Below are 21,720 nucleotides of genomic sequence, written 5' to 3' on the forward strand. Positions count from 1 at the left end.
TTTTGGTCATTTCTCATTTGTATTTATAGTAGGATAATTTTGGACTGTCATCGTTCTTCCGACATCCCAAAGTCAGTGTTAATTTTGTTGACTAAGACAGACTAAGAAAAAATAACTTTTTATATTATATATTTAGTCAACAAAGACTAAACTAGACTAAAACTAAATCTGTTATTCAAAAGACTAAGACAAGACTAAATCAGAATTTGCTGCAAAAATTTCAGAAATATTTACTTTTCGTCGTGTTTCTGTTTATATTTCTGACGGGGACCCCCTCCTGCAGCTCCTAAGTACGCGGTGAAGAACATGCAGATTGGGGACGAGACCACGTTCAGCCTGCAGGTGTCCTGGCAGATGGCTGACACCAGGAACGTGCGAAACTACCGCCTGACCTACATCACGTCCAGGGGAGACCGCGCAGAGGAGACGGTACGCTACACAGAGAGAGAGAGAGAGAGTGTGTGGAGGCATGCATATTTGTTTGTTGAAATACTGTATGTTTTTGTGTGCATGCGAGCAACCAAGAGGGTGAGAGGGGAAGTGTGTGTGTGTGTGTGTGTGTGTGTGTGTGTGTGTGTGTGTGTGTGTGTGTGTGTGTGTGTGTGTGTGTGTGTGTGTGTGTGTGTGTGTGTGTGTGTGTGTGTGTGTGTGTGTGTGTGTGTGTGTGAGAGAGATGGGAAGAGGGTTACTTATGTGTTCACGTGAACTTACGTGTACTGATAAATAGAAAGAACTGTAGAGGCAGATGGAATGTGAAAAATGTGACAAAAAAGGGAGGTGGAGAACGAGAGAGAGTGGAGAGGAAGAGAAAGACAATAGACCTTCTGACCACAGCCTCAGTACACAGAGAGAGAGAGAGAGAGAGAGAGAGAGAGAGAGAGAGAGAGAGAATGACAACAATCAAGGTGGACCTTCACCACAACTGTCAATCTCAACAGAGACCGGGAAAGACAGAGGGAAACAGAGAGAGGGAGGGAGGGAGGTGGAAATAGAGAGGAACAAGGGGGATGGAGAAAGAGCCATGAACACATTGTGGGGCCCTTGGCTGACACAGAGAGAGAAGGGGAGGAGAGGAGGGACAGAAAGGATGACAGTGCATTAGACTCTGGAGCCTCAGTCAAAGAAAGTCCATGCAGAGACAGGGGTGAGAGAGAGAGTGAGAGAGAGAGAGAGGGAAAGAGAAATGAATGGGAGAGAGAATGGGCGGTGAAGTTGGAGAGAGACCGATGAAAACAATGGCTGGCCTTCAGGCTCGGTGGAATGAACAGAAAGAGGGAGGTAGAGAGAGAGAGGAAGAGAGTGTGTGTGTGTGTGTGTGTGTGTGTGTGTGTGTGTGTGTGTGTGTGTGTGTGTGTGTGTGTGTGTGTGTGTGTGTGTGTGTGTGTGTGAGAGTAAGAAAGGTCCTTCAGACTGCAATCTTAGCAGTGTGACAGAAAGGGGTTGAGAGAGGAAATGATGACAGCACATGAAGAGAGACCCTACAAGTCTCTCCAGACAGAGAGAGGGATGGACGGATGGAGAAAGAGTGAGGATGGAGTGAAGAGGTACTGTAGAGAGTGATGACAACAATGGCTGTCCTTCTGACTATCAGCAACAGAGAGAGAAGGAGTTGAGGCAAGCAGATGGGGGAAGAGTGTGAGAGAGAGAGGGAGAGAGAATTATAATGAGCGCAGGGCCCGACTGTAGAGTCTTAGAAGAGACGGTAAGTGGTAGAAAGAGAGTAGGAAGGAGGGGAAGCGAGAAAATGACAAACCACAACAAATCTCCAGACTTTGGAGGCGTGGATGGGCAGACCAGACAGAGAGGAGGTGAGACAGAGAGAGCATATAGGTGGAAACAATGGACGACCTTTTAGGCGATGACAGAAAGGAGGGGAGGAAGAGAGGGCTGAGGAGAGCAGACAGACAGACAGGCAGAGCATTCAAACGAGACATTTCAAACAGTGATGCAGAATGTCTGAAATGTGCGTTTCATTATGCATGCGGCCCTTTGAAATGTGCGCATGGTGGACAGACACAGGCACAGAAATGTGTTTCTTGCATGTGTGAATTCATGTACTGTGTGTGTGTGTGTGTGTGTGTGTGTGTGTGTGTGTGTGTGTGTGTGTGTGTGTGTGTGTGTGTGTGTGTGTGTGTGTGCACGCATGCGTGTGTGTGTGTGTGTGTGTGTGTGTGTGTGTGTGGTGCACAGCTCAGAACAATAAGCCCCCGTCTCACTGCGTCCAGAGGGCTGGATTGGGGCTTCTTCATGAAATCAAGTGTCCTGCTGCTCAAACTATTGGCTCGTTAAATGAGATGCCTTATCTAATTGCGAACAGCTGTGGGTTGTGTCTGGCATTGCGATTTGCTTATGAATTGTCTAGCGCACCGCAGAGACAGTGGCAACTAGTTAGGTGTCTCAGAAGAAAGAAAGAAAGAAAAAAAGCTGGCAAGCTTGCTTCACTGCTTTTTTAATTTCCAATGTGAGTGTAGTCTGGTATTGCCTGCAGTCACGTTTGGTTATGAATTATAATGTAATATTGTCAATAGAGGCTATGCGTGTGACATCATCATCATACCCGGAGGTTATGCGAGAACGCCTACTGAGTGGCAAAAAAATACTTTCTGGCCTTGACAGTCCATACATCCAAACAGAAAAGACATGCAGTAATCCTGGTCTCAATAATGCCTCCCCCTGGCCAGCCGGGGCGCCTGATGGAGAGGAAAGGAACTGGTTGGGATAACGTGTTCCTTCCACGCGCTACATCCAAACCAGGGAAATCCCCACTGTCAGGTGAAAAGAAGCAACTTCGACTCCTCATGCATAGAAGGAACTTGAGGTCAGTCCGTTGTCTCCCCAGGCGCGGCAGAGGGAGAGCAGAGCCCAGGATTACATAGGCAATTGGCACTGGGTGAAAATGGGTTACAAAATCGTGGGATAAAAATTATAAAAAAAGAAATGTCCTATCTGATTGCTTTAAACGACATTAAACTGACTTTGCCACTTGATTTGCCATTCACTTTATGCATGCACAAACCCTCTATACTCTCTCAGTATTATTTTATACTGTAGAGGCTGTTCCTGGTCTGTGAATCTGCAGGTCAATTGGGTGCATGATGATAAATATACTAGATGGTACATGGTAAATATGGACAATACATGAGTGTTTTGTTTGGACTTTGTTGCCCCCTTTATCAAAGCTCTGTCTTGAGTGGGGACTGGGGACTGTCATACTGAACACTGAACATACACAATACTAACCCATTTGTGGTGACCAGCTGTGACCACATCATCTCCATAGACGGTGTCAGTTGGAATTTAGCTGAAAGAATCTTGAATTTAAATTAGTTAGTTACGAATGGGATGGTGGGTGGTACTTTGCTGAAAAAGCGAGGTGCTGGACAAAGTGAACTATTCATTTAGGTTCCTCTTTATTGTCATTCATAACTCTACATCAGAGCTGCACAGCAGAACAAAATGATATTGCCGTAGCTCCGTTAGAAACGCCACAATTCATGACCTCAACTAAAAATACAATAGAATAAACTGTAAGTAATGATTAAAATCTATATGATATTAACCATATATTATTATTTACCCAGTAGCATATTGATTATCCAGCCCTTCATATCAATATACCACTACTTTAGATGTTTTGCTCATGCATTACTGTTATATTCCCATGCTGTACACCGCAAGGACGCCTTTCCAAAGTCAGAGTACTGAAGTCCCAAAACCCCATCACAACACTCTTCCATGTAGCGCTTAGAAAAAACCGAATACAGGACAAACACATTGATATCTTATGAGGAAATACTGTCTGTCAGATGTCTTGCATCTGTCTGACATTATCGTTTCTGTCCCCATACCCAGGAGGGACGGGCCTTTCGGCTGTTTATATCCCACAGTCCAGAGGGACTGTGCTGGAATTGCTAGTTGGATGTCACAACAGCTGGGCAGCAGCTGGTGTGGCTTCTCTCTCGAGCGGCTTCCTCTTCAAACAGCATACATAATTACTTATCTGACTAGCTATCAATAGCTAAAGATTGGTTACAGTTATTTTGTGTTGTCCGCTCTTCTACTTCGGACAACATCTGCACAAACATTGCAGAGATACTAACCCACACTTGTCACCGTACAATCCGACCCACCCAGTGTAGTATTTATTCACGATGATGAATTGACAATTGTTTGACTGCTGGTAACGGTCATAGTTTAATCATTAAAAGCTAAAGAAAGGAATCAAGCATTTGTATGTTCGTACGTGTGTGCATGCATACATAACATATATCCTTAGGCTTACATACATCTTTCAGCTTTCACGACTTGTATTTTTTACAAATGCCCTGAGACAAAAAAGTTTGGGAACCCCTGGTATACATAATGATCACTGCTACTTGCAGACAGACTTTCATTTTGGGTGAACTTTGGGTGAACGCCGTTGAGGAGCTGCAGTGTACAGATGTGCCACTTGAGAACTTCACACGTCATGCCATCGGCAAGACAGTGGATTGACAGTAAATTGTTAGAACATTAACAGTGAGAAAGGAGGGCATTTGTAAAGGTGTTGTTGTGTAAATGCTGCTCAGATTCTTATTTCCAATGAAGTAGCTTTTGTTTTCACTAACAAAAGAGAAGAATGAGCAAGAACCTTGGAAAAAAAGTGTTTCCAGAAACAAATGCTGGAAAAGTACAGGAAATGCTGACGTTTTGAAGTGGCACATCTGTATGACTGGATAATAATATTACGTTTATAATGGTTGTAATGTTATAAAAAACAATAACTATAACTATAATCAAACTAACTATAATCAAACCGAAATTACCTTGGTACCTTGTAGGCCTATATATAAAACCAGTAAGACTCCCTAATCGGGAGATAAGCGACCGTTGGTCGCTTATCTCCACAAATAGGCCAAAAGTTTGTTTTACCAATTATCAAGACATACGGGCAGTTGACAGTTTGCCATGGTTACTCATTGAAGTTGAATCTCCATATATGGAGACATAAGTTGCTCATACCATAGCAACCATGTTTTTTACAGGGCCTGGGATTGATGACATCAGAAATCTCCATATATGGGCATGAAAGGGATTTTGTTTCTGGAAATATGTCTGTGGGGTGCCACATTTGGAATAAAACACTTACATCACACATCTGGATATCCATACAGCCCATCTAGTTTGCCTGTGTCCATTTATGCCCATATATCTGATGACATTGGGACAATGATCTCCATATATGGGCATAAAACTTATGTTAATTAGTAAAGCCTGGGGATCTCCATATATGGGCATGAGGGGTACCCTAAAAGGGCATCATCTGGGAATAGCAAATATAGTTATCCTAGAAAGTGAAAATCTTACATCAAAGGCCATAACTACCTACCTACCACCATACTGCATTCCTCATTAAACTACCTACCAGTAAGATGCCTATAGGGAGAAAAGCAAAGGGCGAGGTTGCACCATTTCTTGGTCTTCTGGCCAGTGATGTATATCGGACCATTTAACCATATATGGAGACATCTGGTACCCAAAGATATTCACAGATATGGGCTTAATATTGATGACATAAGGGATCTCCATATATGGGCGTAAAAGGGATTTGGTTCCCCTGGCATCACAGGGATCTCCATATGGGCATAAAATGGATTTGGTTACCCTGGCAACACGGGGATCTCCATATCTCCATATATGGGCATAAAAGGGATTTGGTTCCCCTGGCATCACAGGGATCTCCATATATGGGCATAAAAGGGATTTGGTTCCCCTGACATTACAGTGATGTCAGTGGCTGGTTCTACAGAGGGGATCTCCATTTATGGGCATAAAAGGGAATGTATGTATGATGATGTCAGATATCATAGACGTCATAGGACTTTCACATAACGAATAACTGAGTAAGCATGTAAACCCGTAAAATCTATATTTGGGCATGGCTGATTTATGACCTCATCATGATGACACGAGCAAACACAGCTGAATTGTATAAATGATCAGTGCAGAAACCAACAGAAGTATTTGACCAAGACTCTTCGATTTAAACATCAACAAAGGTGTGACGTTTGTTGATGGTCACAAAGGTGTGACGGACGGACGGACGGACGGACGGACGGCCGGTGGAGGTTTTCATAGTAAACTGCTCCCTGACGGTCGCAATAATAATATAAAAAATGTAATTTAGTTTTTTCTTCTTTTTTTAAACAACTTTGACTAGTGGTTATTGACTAGTTGACTAGTTGGTGAAAGCCCAAACATACATACATACATACATACATACATACATACATACATACATACATACATACATACATACTGTACATACATACAGTACATACTGGTACTTAGTAACTGCTACAGATACTACACCTGCAGTAGCAGCAGTATCAACTGCTGTTGCACCTATACCGTGGCAGCAGGCCTTGCACTCCAGCATCCACTGTATAGCATCTATATTCAGACAGGGCTGTGTGTGTGCCACTGAATTCACAGCGGTCCCATTAAGTTTCCCAATATATTCTGATAAAGGGTCAGATAAACCAATGTTGCCTGGCAACAAATTTAGTTCTGTCCAGCTAACTGGGTTATGGCAATAATGGCCTGGCAGCACAATCTAGTTCCAGCAAGTGAAAAAGGAAAGAAAAAAAAGAAAGAAAGAAGAAAAACTGAATCACTGGAGAGTCAAAACAGTCCCAGACCCTTTAATGTGACAACTTTCTTTAGACGCAGGGCTTTTTTCCTACTATACAGAGCCTCACGGCAACAGCTTAACTCGATAATAATAGCCGGGTCGAATGGTTTTTATGACCATTAAAAATGTATCTGAAGGGCTAGATGGGGGGGTGTAAGGCTATATTGTGATACTTAGGCATTGTCTGGGAGGGGAGGGGAGTGACCTCACAGAGCCTTCTCCCTCATTAACTATGTAGGATTCTGTATCAGGTACATTTCTAAAAAGTTAAATGTAAGTTTACTTTTGCACTTTTAAGGTGGTGATTTCCCTAGGGGCTGTTAGAGGGTCAGCAACGCACACGCACACACGAACACACATGCACACAGAGAGAGAGAGAGAGAGTGCAAGACACTCCTGTGTGTCATAATGAATGAAAAAAAAAATCACTCCCATGTGAAGTGAGCGGTGCTCACTTCAAATAGTATCCTGTGCAGGGGCGTCACAAGGGGAGGAAAAGTGGGACTGAGTTACTAGGGCCCAAGGTGGAGGGGCCTTAATTATTTTATCTATTGAAAAATAGCAGATTTACAAGCTTGCAGCGTGGCACTCTGTGCCGCGCTGTGAGCTTGTATATCTGCTATTTTTCAATAGTTAAAGTACAAAATAATGCGTAATAATAATGTTCCCAGTCTAAATGGGTTAAACCCCTATGAAGAACATTCATCGTGGCCCGCAGTGAATCCTTGTACCCAGGAACCACGGGAAAACCCTTGGAAAGCTTACATCAAACTTACGTCATCCAGGGATATGGGGGATAGGGATAGGTACTTACAACATCAGTATTTGATACAATAGAAAAACACTTGGAAAAACACATGGACATACACACAAAGTCACTTATTGTGGCGGTTAGCACTGCTCAAAACACGTTGTAATAACATAATAATAATAATAATAATAATAATAACTGAATTAATATCACAGTGTGGTGTAAAAGATCTTGTGTAATAACATTAGATATTTGTGTACCGTGACGTATACTCCTGGAGTCCTCCTAGTTCCAGCCTATAGTGCTACCTTGTCTCACAGGGATCGAACTTAACATTCCGGGGCCACTGGCACACCCCGTCCAAAAGTAAATTGGCTTTCAGAAGCGCATAAATACTTTATGAGTCAGCGTTCACATTGAGAAAGTAGATGGTTGGTCTTGTTCGGGCCTGGCAGGTTCCAGCTGGGCTGGTTTTTAGAGAGGGTTGCAGCTATTTTCATCAGGGCAGGCCAAAATTGATTTGCCACGACCCAATGTGTTTGACTGCCTGAATAACAAGTCGGTAAGGCGCGTTTCTTTTTCTTCTCCTTCTTCTTTTTCTCCTTTTTTGCCTACCTATTTTTCATTTCAGAATGCATACTGAAATGAAAGATAGGCACATGGATGTAGGAAGAGGGGGAGAAACGGGTAAATGGAGGGAGTGACGGATGGAGAAAAAAATAGAAAGTGTGAAATGCAGTGGTAGAAAAAGTAAATGTTTTACTTATAGGTAAAGGTATCAATACTGCAATATACTGTAGAGATACTCTGTTAAAAGGAATTCAAAATGTTGTTGAGTAAAAGTACAAAAGTATTGGTATTAAAATGTACTTAAAGTACCAAAAGTACAAAGTACTCATTATGTAGAATGTCCCATTTCACAAGTTTTCATGTATACAAATCTTTTGAAAATAGCAGTAGATTGGCTATTTTCAAATGGCCAAAATGTATAGCGCTGGAGTGGGTTTTGTAATAACCAAATCTCAACGTAATAGTAGTATTAATAGTAATTACTAGTAGTAACTAGTAACTAACATTTTTCAAATAATTTTAGTGGGGTAAAAGTACAATATTTGCCTCTGAGCTGTAGTGGAGTAGAAGTAAAAGTAAAATTGGAAATACTCCGGTAAAGTAAAAAAGCAAAATCTTTGAGTAAATGTACTCGGTTACTTTACACCACTGGAAATGGAAGCAGGGGAAACGGAGAGACGGTTTTCTGCCGGTCAGCCGAAGAGAAGAGAGACGGGCAGAGACAGAGACAAAGTACACGTCGGAGAGACGACCACATGAAAGGGCGAGAGAGTTGGAACAGAGAGTCTGAAGTGAAAAGCAATAATAAATATGGGATGAAGCTCGACAAGAGACTGGTGAAAGAGACAGGATGAGTCTGAGCTGAAACAGAGACAGAAGATCACACTGCAGAGTACTAAGTAGTAGAGAGAGAGGTATATAGGGGAATGTTAGAGAGAGACAGAGACAGAGAGGCACACATAGGCATCAAGGGGGGCTTGAGCCCCTGCCCTTTTATCAGTCAGTAAAAAGTGCCCTCTCCAGACCATGAATGCAGTTTTCACTATGGTGAAAGAAATGCAATGCCCTCTTTCCATAACATACCTGAAGGCCGCATTCAAAAGAATTGCCTTGTCCAAACTGTCCTGAACTTGAATGCAGCATCTTATGTTGAAAGAATTGCCCTCTCTGTGTAAATCCATGCCATACGCCACATCTCCAGTATTGACTTGATTATGCTTCAGTGTCGTATCCAGCACAGAAAATAGCCGATCTACAAGCTCACAACGTGTCGCTGTGCAACGTGTTGTGAGCATGTAGATCTGCTATTTTCGATACATTTTATACAATCTGCATAAATGGTATAGAATATTTTGATGCCAATACTTTTTTACTTTTTACATTTCAAATTTTGAATTCTGGACCTTTACTTACGTAACAGTCTTTCTACATAGCAGTATTGATACTTTTACTTAAGTAAAACATTTGAGTACTTTTACCAACACTGACAAGCACACATCCCAAGACACAAAACATGGATTGAAGTTCCCAGTCACCATGACTGATTTCAGTCATTTGGATTCCATAATGGTAGCATGTATTATTTCTCTTGGCTTGTAACTTCAGCACTGCTGCTATGCACGGTGTGGCTGGTAAAGTCAAGCCCCACAGTAATGATAGATATTTTATTTTAAGATGAAAGAGAATTAAAATGGTTCAAACTAGCAATAGAATACATTCCGTGAAACCACAATGTTTTATTTAATAAAACCAAAGGTTAAACTCAATCAGCAATTTCTTCAACTGCTTGGCTGTATGTAGGACAGCAGACACACGCTGGTTCAGAGCGATAATACCAAACATAATTTTACATATTGTGCTAATTGGATAACAGAGCGCTAGCGTGGGGTCTCCTTTCATGCTGTTTCGCAAATCACAAATTGGGACTTAACCTAAGAAAAATCTCTAGTCTTCCAGAACCCGAGTGAGTTAGCAGGGAGACAGCAGTAGCTGAGTAAGGCTCCCCTTTAGCACGCTAATTGACTGACAGAGAAACCACTTAGGCACAATTAATCTCCTGCCCTCCTCCCGCCGCGTCAGTGCAGTCACTATCGCTCTCAGTTGAAGTTGAACTTATATCTTACCGAGGGAACTTGGTCGGTTGCCAGAGTCCATCCTCATTATCTGACACTAAGGAGGACACTAAAGTGGCTCAGAATCTGATTGCAGGAAACATCATGTCACTGCGCCTTAGAACGTTCTACAGTGCATGGATGGCTTTGACTTGCTTTTCTGATGTTTGAAAATGCATATACCGGTATATGTAAAAGGTGGAGTGGGGGGTAACATTCATAACTACTACAAGTTGAACAGGGCAGGATATTCATGGATACGCATGCATTGTGTCAAATCTTGTCATTACAAATAATAATTACAGAGCCAGTCATATTAGTCAGTAGTCACTACTCTGAGACTCTCAGTGCAGTCAAGCGTGTGGCGAGTCTTGCGACTGACTTTTAGTATTTTCTCGACTGTGGAACTCTGAGTAATAATACGCACTGCAAAGTGACGAGGTGGGCTGGATTAGGCTGAATATATTATCAGTGGGTGTGTTGCAGTTCAGGTGGATTCAATCATGACTAATGAAATGCTCGCTTTTCATTACCTTTTAAGAGCAGTGTGGTGCTGCAGCGCAACAGCGTACTGTAAAATGTAATTTCTCCCCACGAAACTGATGTCCTTGTGCAGAGTCATCAACAACAGGCCGCCATGGGCAGAGGATGTGAAATGATATTGGGAATAAATATATTCAGTAAATACAGATGACACTGGTTTTATGAGAAGTGATTCTCCGGAGTTCATGAGCTCAAGTCATAATCACCAAATACATTTTGTGGGTGGACATCCACAAATGACTGCTGCACACACCTAGCCATATTATAAAGCTCAGGGTCCGTTTTCGGTATGCTTTTAATATGTCCAAGTGGACATATTTGACCTAGCCTGGGATCTGAGTGGAAATAACTTACATCACGCCGCAACCAGAACTCCAAAATGTTTAAAACGTGTATAATTATTTTGTTTCTTTTGTAGTGGTATGTTCATCTTTAATCTAACTTGTAGTGCGACTAGCGAGAATAAACAAATTGATTTGCATATACGGGAATAACGTTACGTCATGTTGTAATTTGTTGTAGTCGGTAGTCATCAGGCGGCCGGAACCAACAAACTGGAACCAGACAGGTTTTTTCTCCCCTTTTTTCTATTCTTCTTTCTGGCCCGTGTGATCCGGTGAGGCCACGCCTAGAATGGATAGAACAGTTTAGAACGAATACCAGGCTTTCCTCTGAGGTGGAAGGTTTGGTGACGCGAGGTTTCTATTTGACCCCTGAGCATGTCTGCCAAGGAGGTCTGTGCAGCTGCTATTGTTCGTGTTGGTGTGTAGGGGTCTTCAACGTTTTCAGGCCAAGGACCCCTAAGTTGAGAGAGAGATGAAGCAGGGACCCCCACTACCTTATCATAGATTCCATATAGTTTCATTGTTTGACAGTAGAATCGACTCAGTGTATTTTGGATTCATGTCAATTAGTTTTTTCAGATATTTAACCACTTGAACCGTCAATACTTAATAAACTTGACCTTTCACTCTGTACTTAGTCTGCTCTTTTTCCCCTCTACACCAAAGCTCTTTGACGAAAATCTTCAAGCTCACAATCCCTCGCAGCGCGAGGCATTGTGAGCTTGTAGATCTGCTATTTTTGGCTAAAGCCATTACATAACCACCTTAAAAAAGTTTTTGGGTTCAATGATTTTGAACAGAACATGGCAATACTGTAAGTGTAATAATCCATCTACTGTACAGTAGTTCACCAAGCCTTTTAGGAGAAACCGATATTCTGTATATCTGTCAGGAGACTCCCGTTAAGGACATTGGCTGCAGAAGACTTGGCTCAGGTCTGAATCCATTTGATTTGGAGTTAGGGACCCGTGGCGACATCAACACCACGTAGGGTTAGAACTCACAACCTTTTGCATGATAGGCGTATGCTCTAACCCGCTTCAGGGCGACTAAACCGATTTAGATATTATGCCTTCAATTCTTAGTGCATCATGTCAGTTGCCGACAGTTTTGTTGGATACAAGCATGTAATCACTGTCAGGTGCGAGTTTGAATGCATAAAAAACATGTTAAAATATGTGTTCCAGCTCGAAGGAATCATACCAGCGTGAAACAGACAAGCATAAAGTGGGTTTGTGTGATTTTTGGAGACATCTGTCTGGGTGTGCCTCCACAAACTAGCGTGCCCAGAAAACAGCTATGTAAAAGCCAGCGCCTCGCAATATGCACTGGTACTCCCGGTACAAAATTGAAGTGTTGATTTGCCAACATCGCTATTGCACCAATCCTCCCACACCGGCAGCACAGCGAGTCTCCAAAATACCAAACACACGACGAAGGCAGGGAAAACACTTCGCCCACTTTGCCTCTGGAAATTGTCAATTCAACCGTTCGCTGCATTCTTCTTCACGCCAATCCAGCTGTTTCACGCCACCCCCCCTGGCCCCAAAATAGGGGCCTTAGTCTTGTTTTCTACCTTTCTACTTTCAAAGTGTCAAGGCCTGAGACCAGGGGCGTCACAAGGGGGGGGGGAACCCCAGCATCCTTATTATAGGGGGAACATTAGCCAAAGATAGCAGATCTACAAGCTGTAGATCTGGTGAAGAGATTTGGTGTAGTCGGGGAAGAAAACGGACCAAGTATATATAGCAGTAAGTTGCAACTCATTTGCTAAGTAAGAATAGGGAGTTCAAGTGGTTAAACATTGGCTAAAAGCAAATATTCAACTACATGATGAACTTGTCTCTTCCATTCCAGAGGACGGTCCCCACTGGCCAGACCAGCCTGCTGCTGCAGCCTCTCCTTTCGGACACCGAGTACAAAGTGACCGTCACACCCGTGTACCAAGACTCGGATGGACCCAGTGTCACACGAGTGGGACGCACACGTAAGGACAAGCTTTTGGGAGCATGTCAAGTAGTATGTCATCCATACCACTTGAATGCATTCATTCATGATGTTAGGGTACCTACTTAAAGGGCCTACACCATGCTTTTAAAACTATATTTTTTGTATAAATATATGCTCAAAATTGAGTCTTAGACAGGTCTTAACCCTCAAACACACACTCTGACCATTCCTGTTGTTTCTACTAGCTGTGCTATTATTAGGCCTTCAAGCTGCAATACCAAAACGGCCTTTGTTTGCTCAGTGGCGCATCTAGTGGGGTTTTTTCCTCTCCTCTCCAACGTTGACAACAAATATATTGGGCCAATTAAAAATAGGATAATGTTGCAGCTCTGATTATAGCCTACTGTAGGCCTATGTTGTATGATATAAGCCTACTGTCAAATGACACAGGGCGACCGTTGCTAGACCAGACATTAGAGAACGTTAATCTACATTAGACAATCAACCCCACCCGCATTGTATTTATGTATAATGTATAAAAATGTATGAAATTTAACAGCCCATTTATTTATTTATTATGGCGATAATGTACCATCTGCGGTGCAGATGAAAACGCTCCAACCAGGAGGAAGAGGAGCCGGTCGAGCGACCAGACCGAGCGTAGTTGCCCGACGTAGATGCACCGTCTCGGGCTGCGCTCGCAGGCCGCTCGCTCGCCACGCGATCCCGGCTTGCTCGCCACGCGAGCTCCGGGGATCGCGGGGCGCCCCGCGAGCGGCCCGCGAGCGCAGCCCGAGACGGTGCAACTACGTCGGGCACCTACAACAACAACAACAGTAGCTCTGGTTTTTACCTGCAGGGCGGGGGGGGGGGACGCGTGTGACGTCACATGCGTCAACTCTCAGAACAGCACTGTTCTGAGAACCCGTGGAAAGCTTTTCAACTCTGCCTTCCCAAAAACAGAGAAAGACACAATGGTCAGAAATAGGACTTTGTGAGGATAGAAGGTGCCAGTGGGACCCCAAAAAAAGGTTTTAAAATAGAAAAAGTGAAATTTCATGGTGTAGGTCCTTTAAGGGGGATGTCTTGTACCCTTCTTAACAAAAATGATCATCCAGGGAATGTTACCTTTACTTTTGCCTCATATATTTTATAACTGGCTGCCCTGCACAATCACAGCCGATCGACTACTGTACGTGTGACAACGAGCCTTTCTCGTTCTCTTCCACTGCCCAGTGAAACCCATAACCATCCAGTTATAAGCCTGCTTCCCTGACCCCATCGATCGCACACGTCTTGGGTTATCTGTTCTACTCCATTGTCACCCACCATGTTATGTAAAAGAAATCAACCTGCAGTCTGATACAGGCGAGAAACTATGAAATTCTATTCTGCAGAAGCCTCACCTTGAAATATCTATATACCGTATCTATCTACTCTCTCTCTCTCCATTCTAGTCCCCCTCTGTCTGCGAATGTGTGAGAAAAAAATAGTCACAGTAAAAGAAGCAGCGTGTAGGTAGGCTGACCCGCCTGACCCGTGTCTGCTGGACTGACATTTTACTCGTGGTGATCTCAGATAACGTTGTGCTGTATATGGGTCCCACAGGTTATTGTCACACTGTACTGTATGTCAGGGATGTCAGGGAAGGAAGAGAGAGGAGAGCAAGTATTGAAGGAACAGGAGGGGGGGGGAAGTAAAGTGACATTACTGTGCTGCAGCAGAGGAGCAGAAGGGGGAGGGTGAAGAATGAAGTGCAGCACAAAATAAAATGTTTTAAAAGGTGAAGTAAAACTGAAATCAAAAAGGGAATAATAATAATATGGTGAATGACACAAAGTGTCATTCGGGGAATATATGCCGAATGACAAAAGTGTCATTCGGCATATGCCGCTTTGGAAGCGGATATGCCGCTTTGGAAGCGGCATATGCCGAATGCCACTTTTGGAGCTCACCCTTTGTGCCTCTTCTTCCGGTCATGCTCCTTTGCAACAACAAATCTACACGTTGTAATGGGAGTTGCCGACAGATTCAGCTGCGGAGCTCTGAATCTGTCTTGAGAGATTTGTTTGTGTGTAAAAGTCGGGCTATCCTCAAGTCCTCCTGCCCTACAACTTCCCCCAGGTCATTGTGGTCTTGATAAAGAAGGTAAAGAACCAACTACACAGGATTCCACCCACGCAGGTTTTACAAACTGTCTAACAAACCAAACGGCTCGTTAAAGCAAGTCTAACAGTAGCATTTCGGTCATACGAGAAACGCTGCTGATTATTTATCTTGTTCGATCTGCCTTGTCTCGCCGTGCAACTTGTTTCTACACTGTGTGTGTGTGTGTGTGTGTGTGTGTGTGTGTGTGTGTGTGAGAGTCAGAGAGAGAGAGAGAGAGAGAGAGAGAGAGAGAGAGAGAGTGTGCTTGGAGAAGTTGAAGACAGGCCAGGCCAGCAAAATAAAAAGGGAAAAAAAGAGTTAATCATTCAATAAGCTCTAAATTAGCTTTCTGTGGGAAAACAAAAGAATCCATCTACCAGTTGGAACTATTGATTTGGTGTGTGTGTGTGTGTGTGTGTGTGTGTGTGTGTGTGTGTGTGTGTGTGTGTGTGTGTGTGTGTGTGTGTGTGTGTGTGTGTGTGTGTGCAGTAAATTAAATGGGGATGGCTTCAAATTGCACCTTTAATAGTGCCTTTAACATAACAAAAAGTGGATAGTTTTAATGGGAAGCTGCAAGGTATTGGTACTGCATAGCTCCATCACGTCTCTTTTGTCGAATGCAAATGAATGGTGCACTGAATACGTTTAGCAATTTGTAATGAATTTCCCTTTGCCAACTGTTTTCTGGCACCAGCATTTCGCCAAGGGTGAGAAAGTACATTTCATATCTTATTGTAGAGATTTTGCCACTTCGGTTGCTGGCCTACCCGGGGAGTCGGGGACCATGCAAGTGGGGAACGATGCAAGTCACGGTAGTCTGCTTGTATGGGCATGTTATGGTTGCCACACCCACCGTCCTCCCACAAGACAATTTTATTATAGGATTGGATATATAGCATATAATACCATATATATTCAATTAACAGCTGAACCAGACTTAAAACAACAACAAGATATGTTAAAAGTTTAAGGGAATTGAATGATGCGCCCGTACTGTAGACGCTAATGAATTCCTCCGCCTCCACCTTATCCTGCATCCCAAGACAAACATCACATTTTCAGCAGGGACGAAGTCACATTTACATTCTCCTTCATCTTTCTGTCCTCGCCGGTCTCGCCTCCCTCCGTGCGACGCATCACACACACATTAGCAGCCACTAACGACATTGTCTGCTCCGAGACGCCGGGCCACAGGCAGCCCGGCGGTGATGGATGGTGCCTGTTAGCGAGTGAGGGATGAGCTGATCACTGAGGGACGGATGACGGCCGACGTGGAGAGGATGATTGGGGGGATTTTATCCGGGGAATTGGAGAAACGGATAATGCGACAGAGCAGTGAGCGCAATCAGGGGATTTGAACCTATGGAGTCACATTATGTGGGGGGGAACGATGATGATGATGGTCCCCCCGTCGTTGTTAGAGAGTGAGTAATGAGGCGGTCGCTGAGGGAAGAATAGCAAAGGAAAGTAGAGAGAGGGCGAGCTGGGTTTTTAGAGGCGAATGAGAATTGGGGAAGTGAAGATAGATAATGTGACAGATATCGGCCACTATAATCTTGGGATTTGAACCTAAGGGGTTACATTAAATTGATGGTCTCTCACATCTCCTGGGGGCTGAGGGGTCGAGGACATTACTCAGACTAGAGTGCCGTAGATACTGTAGGATTGCTGGGGTTTTAGAGAGGAATGAGAAAGGAAAGTGATGACAGATAATGTGATGGGAGAGGAGTGCAATATAGGGAAGCCGAACCTCAAGGCGATTTTATATGCAGTTGCGCACCAGTGTCGCTCGCCGAAAATGGATGATCTACAGTAGGTATGCCAAGCATGGCCAGCAGCGCTTCATGAAATTGCCTTAAATATAATGAAGGGTTCAGTTGATGGTTGACGAGGCATGACAGACAGAAATGACAGACATTATTGACGTACAGTATTGGGGTATTTTGAGGTGTATACGACAGAATAGGCAGCGTTATATGACAGACTACATAAACTTGGGATGTTGTGAACTCATGTACACCGATTCGCATAATTCTGAGAAGTATAGGAGAAATTTCAAGAGAGTGACAGCATTGCAACAGTGGATGACAAAGGGGCAGTAAATATGGATAGATAATGTGACAGAATATCCACAATCGTTAGCTGCTGATTTGAAACCCATGATATGGTGGGGGATGCAGAAAGATACAGACAGGCAGTGTACCAGGCTTGGATGCTCCAAACAATGACTCAAGCTGTCTTGCGCACACCACATGGGCACTCAACCAAAATGTGACATCCTGGGTTTGAATCAGACTCAAGGCCCGGGTGCACCTGGTTCTTGCTCTGTGTGGATTATCTCGATTAACCACAAAGACCCAAACTGTCCATACTGTACTGCAGTCCAACATTGTGGGTCGTTAAAGTATAAAAATCACACCCAGTGTGAAGTGAGCGGTGCTATTTATTATGAGTGAATTTCATTAACCCTGTGACCCTGGGCGTACCGCTCGAAAATGAACGTTGATCACTCAACTTACATGCTAACTTCAACATTTTCAACTGTTGGACCTGTGAACTATAACAGGAGAGTGATTCATAAGCCATTGTAGGTGAAATATACAGGTACTAGTCTGTATCATCAATCATCTGGCCTCACAGATAATATTTTCCCCCCTTTTTGCTCTGTTATGACTGTTTCTTTTCCCCGTGTGGATTTTGACCTGCTTTTCTCGTGTTGTCTCTCTTGTGCTCTCCTGTTCACTACGGCCTTCAGTTCTTTTTTTGAAGCGGTGAAAACCGCTTCCAATGAATGGCTTTGTGTGTATCACGCCCATATATGGTCAATCCAGTCCAGAATGAACAGGCTTTTTCAAAAACAGAATGTCCGTTTAATTACCATATATGGTGATCACAGTCCAGAATGAACAGGGTTTTTCAAAAACACAATGTCCGTTACCTTATGTCCATATATGGTCACTATAGGCCAGAATGAACAGGTTTTTCCTGTCCCGTACGTGTAAAATATCAGTCCAGAATGAATAGGCTTTTTCAAAAAGCAAAATGTGTGTCCCATGTCCAATGGTCATTTCAGTTCAGAATGAATAGGCTTTATATGTCCTGTACATCTAGAATATGTGTGCGGTGTCCCTCCTGGTCAGACCCCTCCCATATATGGTCATTTCAGTCCAGAATGAACAGGCTTTTTCAAAAACAGAATGTCCGTTTAATTACCATATGATCTCAGTCTAGAATGAATAGGGTTCTTCAAAAACACAATGTATGTTACCTTATGTCCATATATGGTCACTCCGGTCTTTCCTGTCCTGTACGTATAAAATATCAGACCAGAATGAATAGGCTTTATATGTCCTGTACATCTAGAATATGTGTGTGGTGTCCCTCCCGGTCAGATGAATGGATACCTTGAGGATTGGTCAAGCTTCACATGATAATTTGGCCTTCAGGGTTTATCTGTCTTGTACATAGCCGCAAAAGTAAAGGCACAATAAGAATATACAGATGCTAACAGAATGGTAAAAAGGAGCATTAAGGCAGACAAGAGTAAATACATTGAAAACCTAGCAGAAGAAGCAAAGGAAACAGCAAGAAACGGATAAATGAAACAGTTTTACGACACCACCAGAAGGATGTCGGGTAAATGTAGTAGGCCACAAAAGAGTTGAAAAAATGTAGTAAGCCACAAAGCTACAGCCAGCTACAGCCACGTCAGCGGGCCACAAACAGCAAATATGTCCCTGTGGTTGGAGGAAGGTTACATCCTATCTGGGGTTGAGAATTCATCAGGGAAAGATGAAGTGTTTAACAGAAGAGAGACAGAGGCCTCGCGTTGATTACCTTCTGCGAAAGGAATCAAATCAGTCGAATGAAGTACAGCAACTGGATGCAAACCATAGCTTGCAGTACATCAATACCACTGTTGTGGAGGAAGCAAACACAGCTGATAACAACAGAGGCAGAACCGACCCAACCTCCTAGACCTGCAGTTGAAAGGAGACTAGCAGAGCATAGATTGCATAGATAGTGCCGTGAATAAAAAGCTCTGGGAAACTATCAATACTGATCTGACTCTGTCTCTTGAGCAACATGTAGGGACAGTGGAAAAGAAGCTGGAGAGAAAGGGGGATATCATCTACCAATATGAACACCATGAAATCCGCCCAGTGGAGGTGGGATGCAGAGGGTTTGTGTCAAGATCTACAACCAAGCTCTTTGAAGACCTGGGAATTAGAGGCCAAAGCCAGCGTTCAGCCATCAAAGCTGTCGGGTAATGTAGTAGGCCACAAAAGAGTTGAAAAAATGAAGTAAGCCACAAAGCTACAGCCAGCTACAGCCACGTCAACGGGCCACAAACAGCAAATATGTCCCTGTGGTTGGAGGAAGGTTACAACCTATCAGGGGTTGAGAATTCATCAGGGAAAGATGAAGTGTTTAACAGAAGAGAGACAGAGGCCTCGCGTTGATTACCTTCTGCGAAAGGAATCAAATCAGTCGAATGAAGTACAGCAACTGGATGCAAACCATAGCTTGCAGTACATCAATACCACTGTTGTGGAGGAAGCAAACACAGCTGATAACAACAGAGGCAGAACCAACCCAGCCTCCTAGACCTGCAGTTGAAAGGAGACTAGGATAAATGAAACACAATGTATGTTACCTTATGTCCATATATCTCCAGGCCAGAATGAACAGGTTTTTCCTGTCCCGTACGTGCAAAATATCAGTCCAGAATGAATAGGCTTTTTCAAAAAGCAAAATGTGTGTCCCATGTCCATATATGGTCATTTCAGTTCAGAATGAATAGGCTATTATACCAACTGTCATACCGGCTCTCCAAATACATTCAGAATAGAGGTTTTATCTGTCCACCGCTTCACTTCGAACCGAGGTTTGATTTTTTCTCTCCTTTGCTTCCTTTCATTCACTCCTCTGTCCTTAAACTCTGAAATGACTCAGCGATTCATTCATATTGTATGCCTCCAACTCCCCTTTTCATTTATCTGGTTCTCTCCCATATTTCTCTCTCTATCTCCCTATTCCCCCTCTAATATTACACTCGCTCAGATGCTAGGTTTGACGTTTACCTGGTATACATTTGTTCATTAGGGGCACTACATTTGTTTGTTGACTACAGCTCATGCTTACTTTAATCTTGAAAAAGTCTGCTAAATCATTGGTTCTCAACCAGTGGTCCGGGGACCACCAGTGGTCCTTGAGGGGGTTCCAGGTGGTCTCCAGCTAAATGGAGAGTTGAAACCAAATGTACCTGGGTTTCATTTTATGCTCTCAAGAGTTAAATTATTGAATATTGTTAAACATCTGCATTACTTACAAGAAGTAAGAATGTAGAAGAATTAAAAATGTCTGTTATCACTCCTATGGCACCAACATCACTACAGCATGGCATAGTGGACAAAATCTGTATCCAATGATAACAACACTGTTTTGGGTCTGGGAGGCTAAATGTCATCAAATGGAGGTCAATGGCTCAAATGGTGAATATTTAATGGACCTTAAAGGAGTAGTTCACCCCAAAAATGACTTTTTTCCTATTGATTGCTCACGCCAGGGAGACTTGAGTTCAATAATATCTTTAGTTTTTTGTCACATTCCTAAGACAAAAAAAGTAAATGTACCCCCATTGATTCTGGATGGGGACCCAAATGCATCTGGGTCCCCATCCGGAAACAATTGGGGTAAATTTATTGTAATCAAATTATTGTCGTAGGAATGCGACAAAAACCAAAAAATACTATTGAACTCAAGTCTCCATGGCATGAGTAATCAATAGGAAAAAAAGTCATTTTGGGGGTGAACTACTCCTTTAATACTAAAAAGGTTGAAAACCACTGTGCTAAATGCCTAAATTCTCTTTCTCTCTCTCTCCCCCCCCCCCTCCTTCCCTCCCTCCCTCCGTGCAGTGCCTCTGTCAGCTCCCAGGAACCTGCGTGTGTCAGATGAATGGTACAACAGGTTCAGGATCAGCTGGGACGTCCCTCCGTCTCCTACCATGGGCTACAGGGTGGTGTACCAGCCTGTGTCTGGTAAATAACACTCATACTACACCTTCTGGATATAGCTTCCTTGTCAGCTGGAAACCTTGTATGTTCAAAACCGTTTTGTATTTATCGTTTTAAAAATTATTTAAAATAGTGAAAATAGCAGATCTACAAGCACACAACGCCCCTCGCACCGCGTTGTTACTTTACGAAAAAACATTTGAAACTTGGGAGATACGAGGTTTCTGCTCGACAGTGACAAATCTATACTGTATGAAATGTACATGAGGATACTACAGTTGTGTAATTTGTATGAATATAAACACACGTGTGCACACACACATGCCCACACACACACACACACGCACACATTTGATAATTTAATGTATGTATGTCCACATAAGTGGACACTAAAATATGTACAATGAACACATCTTGGACTTGACTCTAACACCCCTCAGCGGTAAACGTAACAGCGGTCTTTGCCAGATTTCCGGAAGAGAAGAGATTGCACCGAATTTTGCAAGCCGTTTAGCTTGCACGCGCCCACACACTCACGCGCACACGGACACACACAGTATCCCACTCACATTACCATGGCACAAAGCGAATATTATTAATATATTGGTCA

General features: G+C 43.2%; 1 protein-coding gene across 1 annotated transcript in view; it reads left to right on the forward strand.

Moving 5' to 3' along the window:
- col14a1b (collagen, type XIV, alpha 1b) overlaps positions 1-21,720 on the forward strand; it is a gene marked incomplete at its 3' end in the record, with an annotated part of 180,142 nt that overhangs the window by 73,793 nt on the left and 84,629 nt on the right. Inside the window, exons 16-18 of the mRNA XM_080735457.1 lie at positions 284-429; positions 12,850-12,979; positions 21,012-21,134. Of these exons, the coding sequence (XP_080591583.1) occupies positions 284-429; positions 12,850-12,979; positions 21,012-21,134 (399 nt within the window). The remainder of the gene's footprint in view (positions 1-283; positions 430-12,849; positions 12,980-21,011; positions 21,135-21,720) is intronic.

The sequence above is a fragment of the Nannobrachium achirus genome, assembly GCF_963921795.1.
Source record: "Nannobrachium achirus genome assembly, chromosome: 10".
Taxonomy (NCBI): Eukaryota; Metazoa; Chordata; class Actinopteri; order Myctophiformes; family Myctophidae; genus Nannobrachium; species Nannobrachium achirus.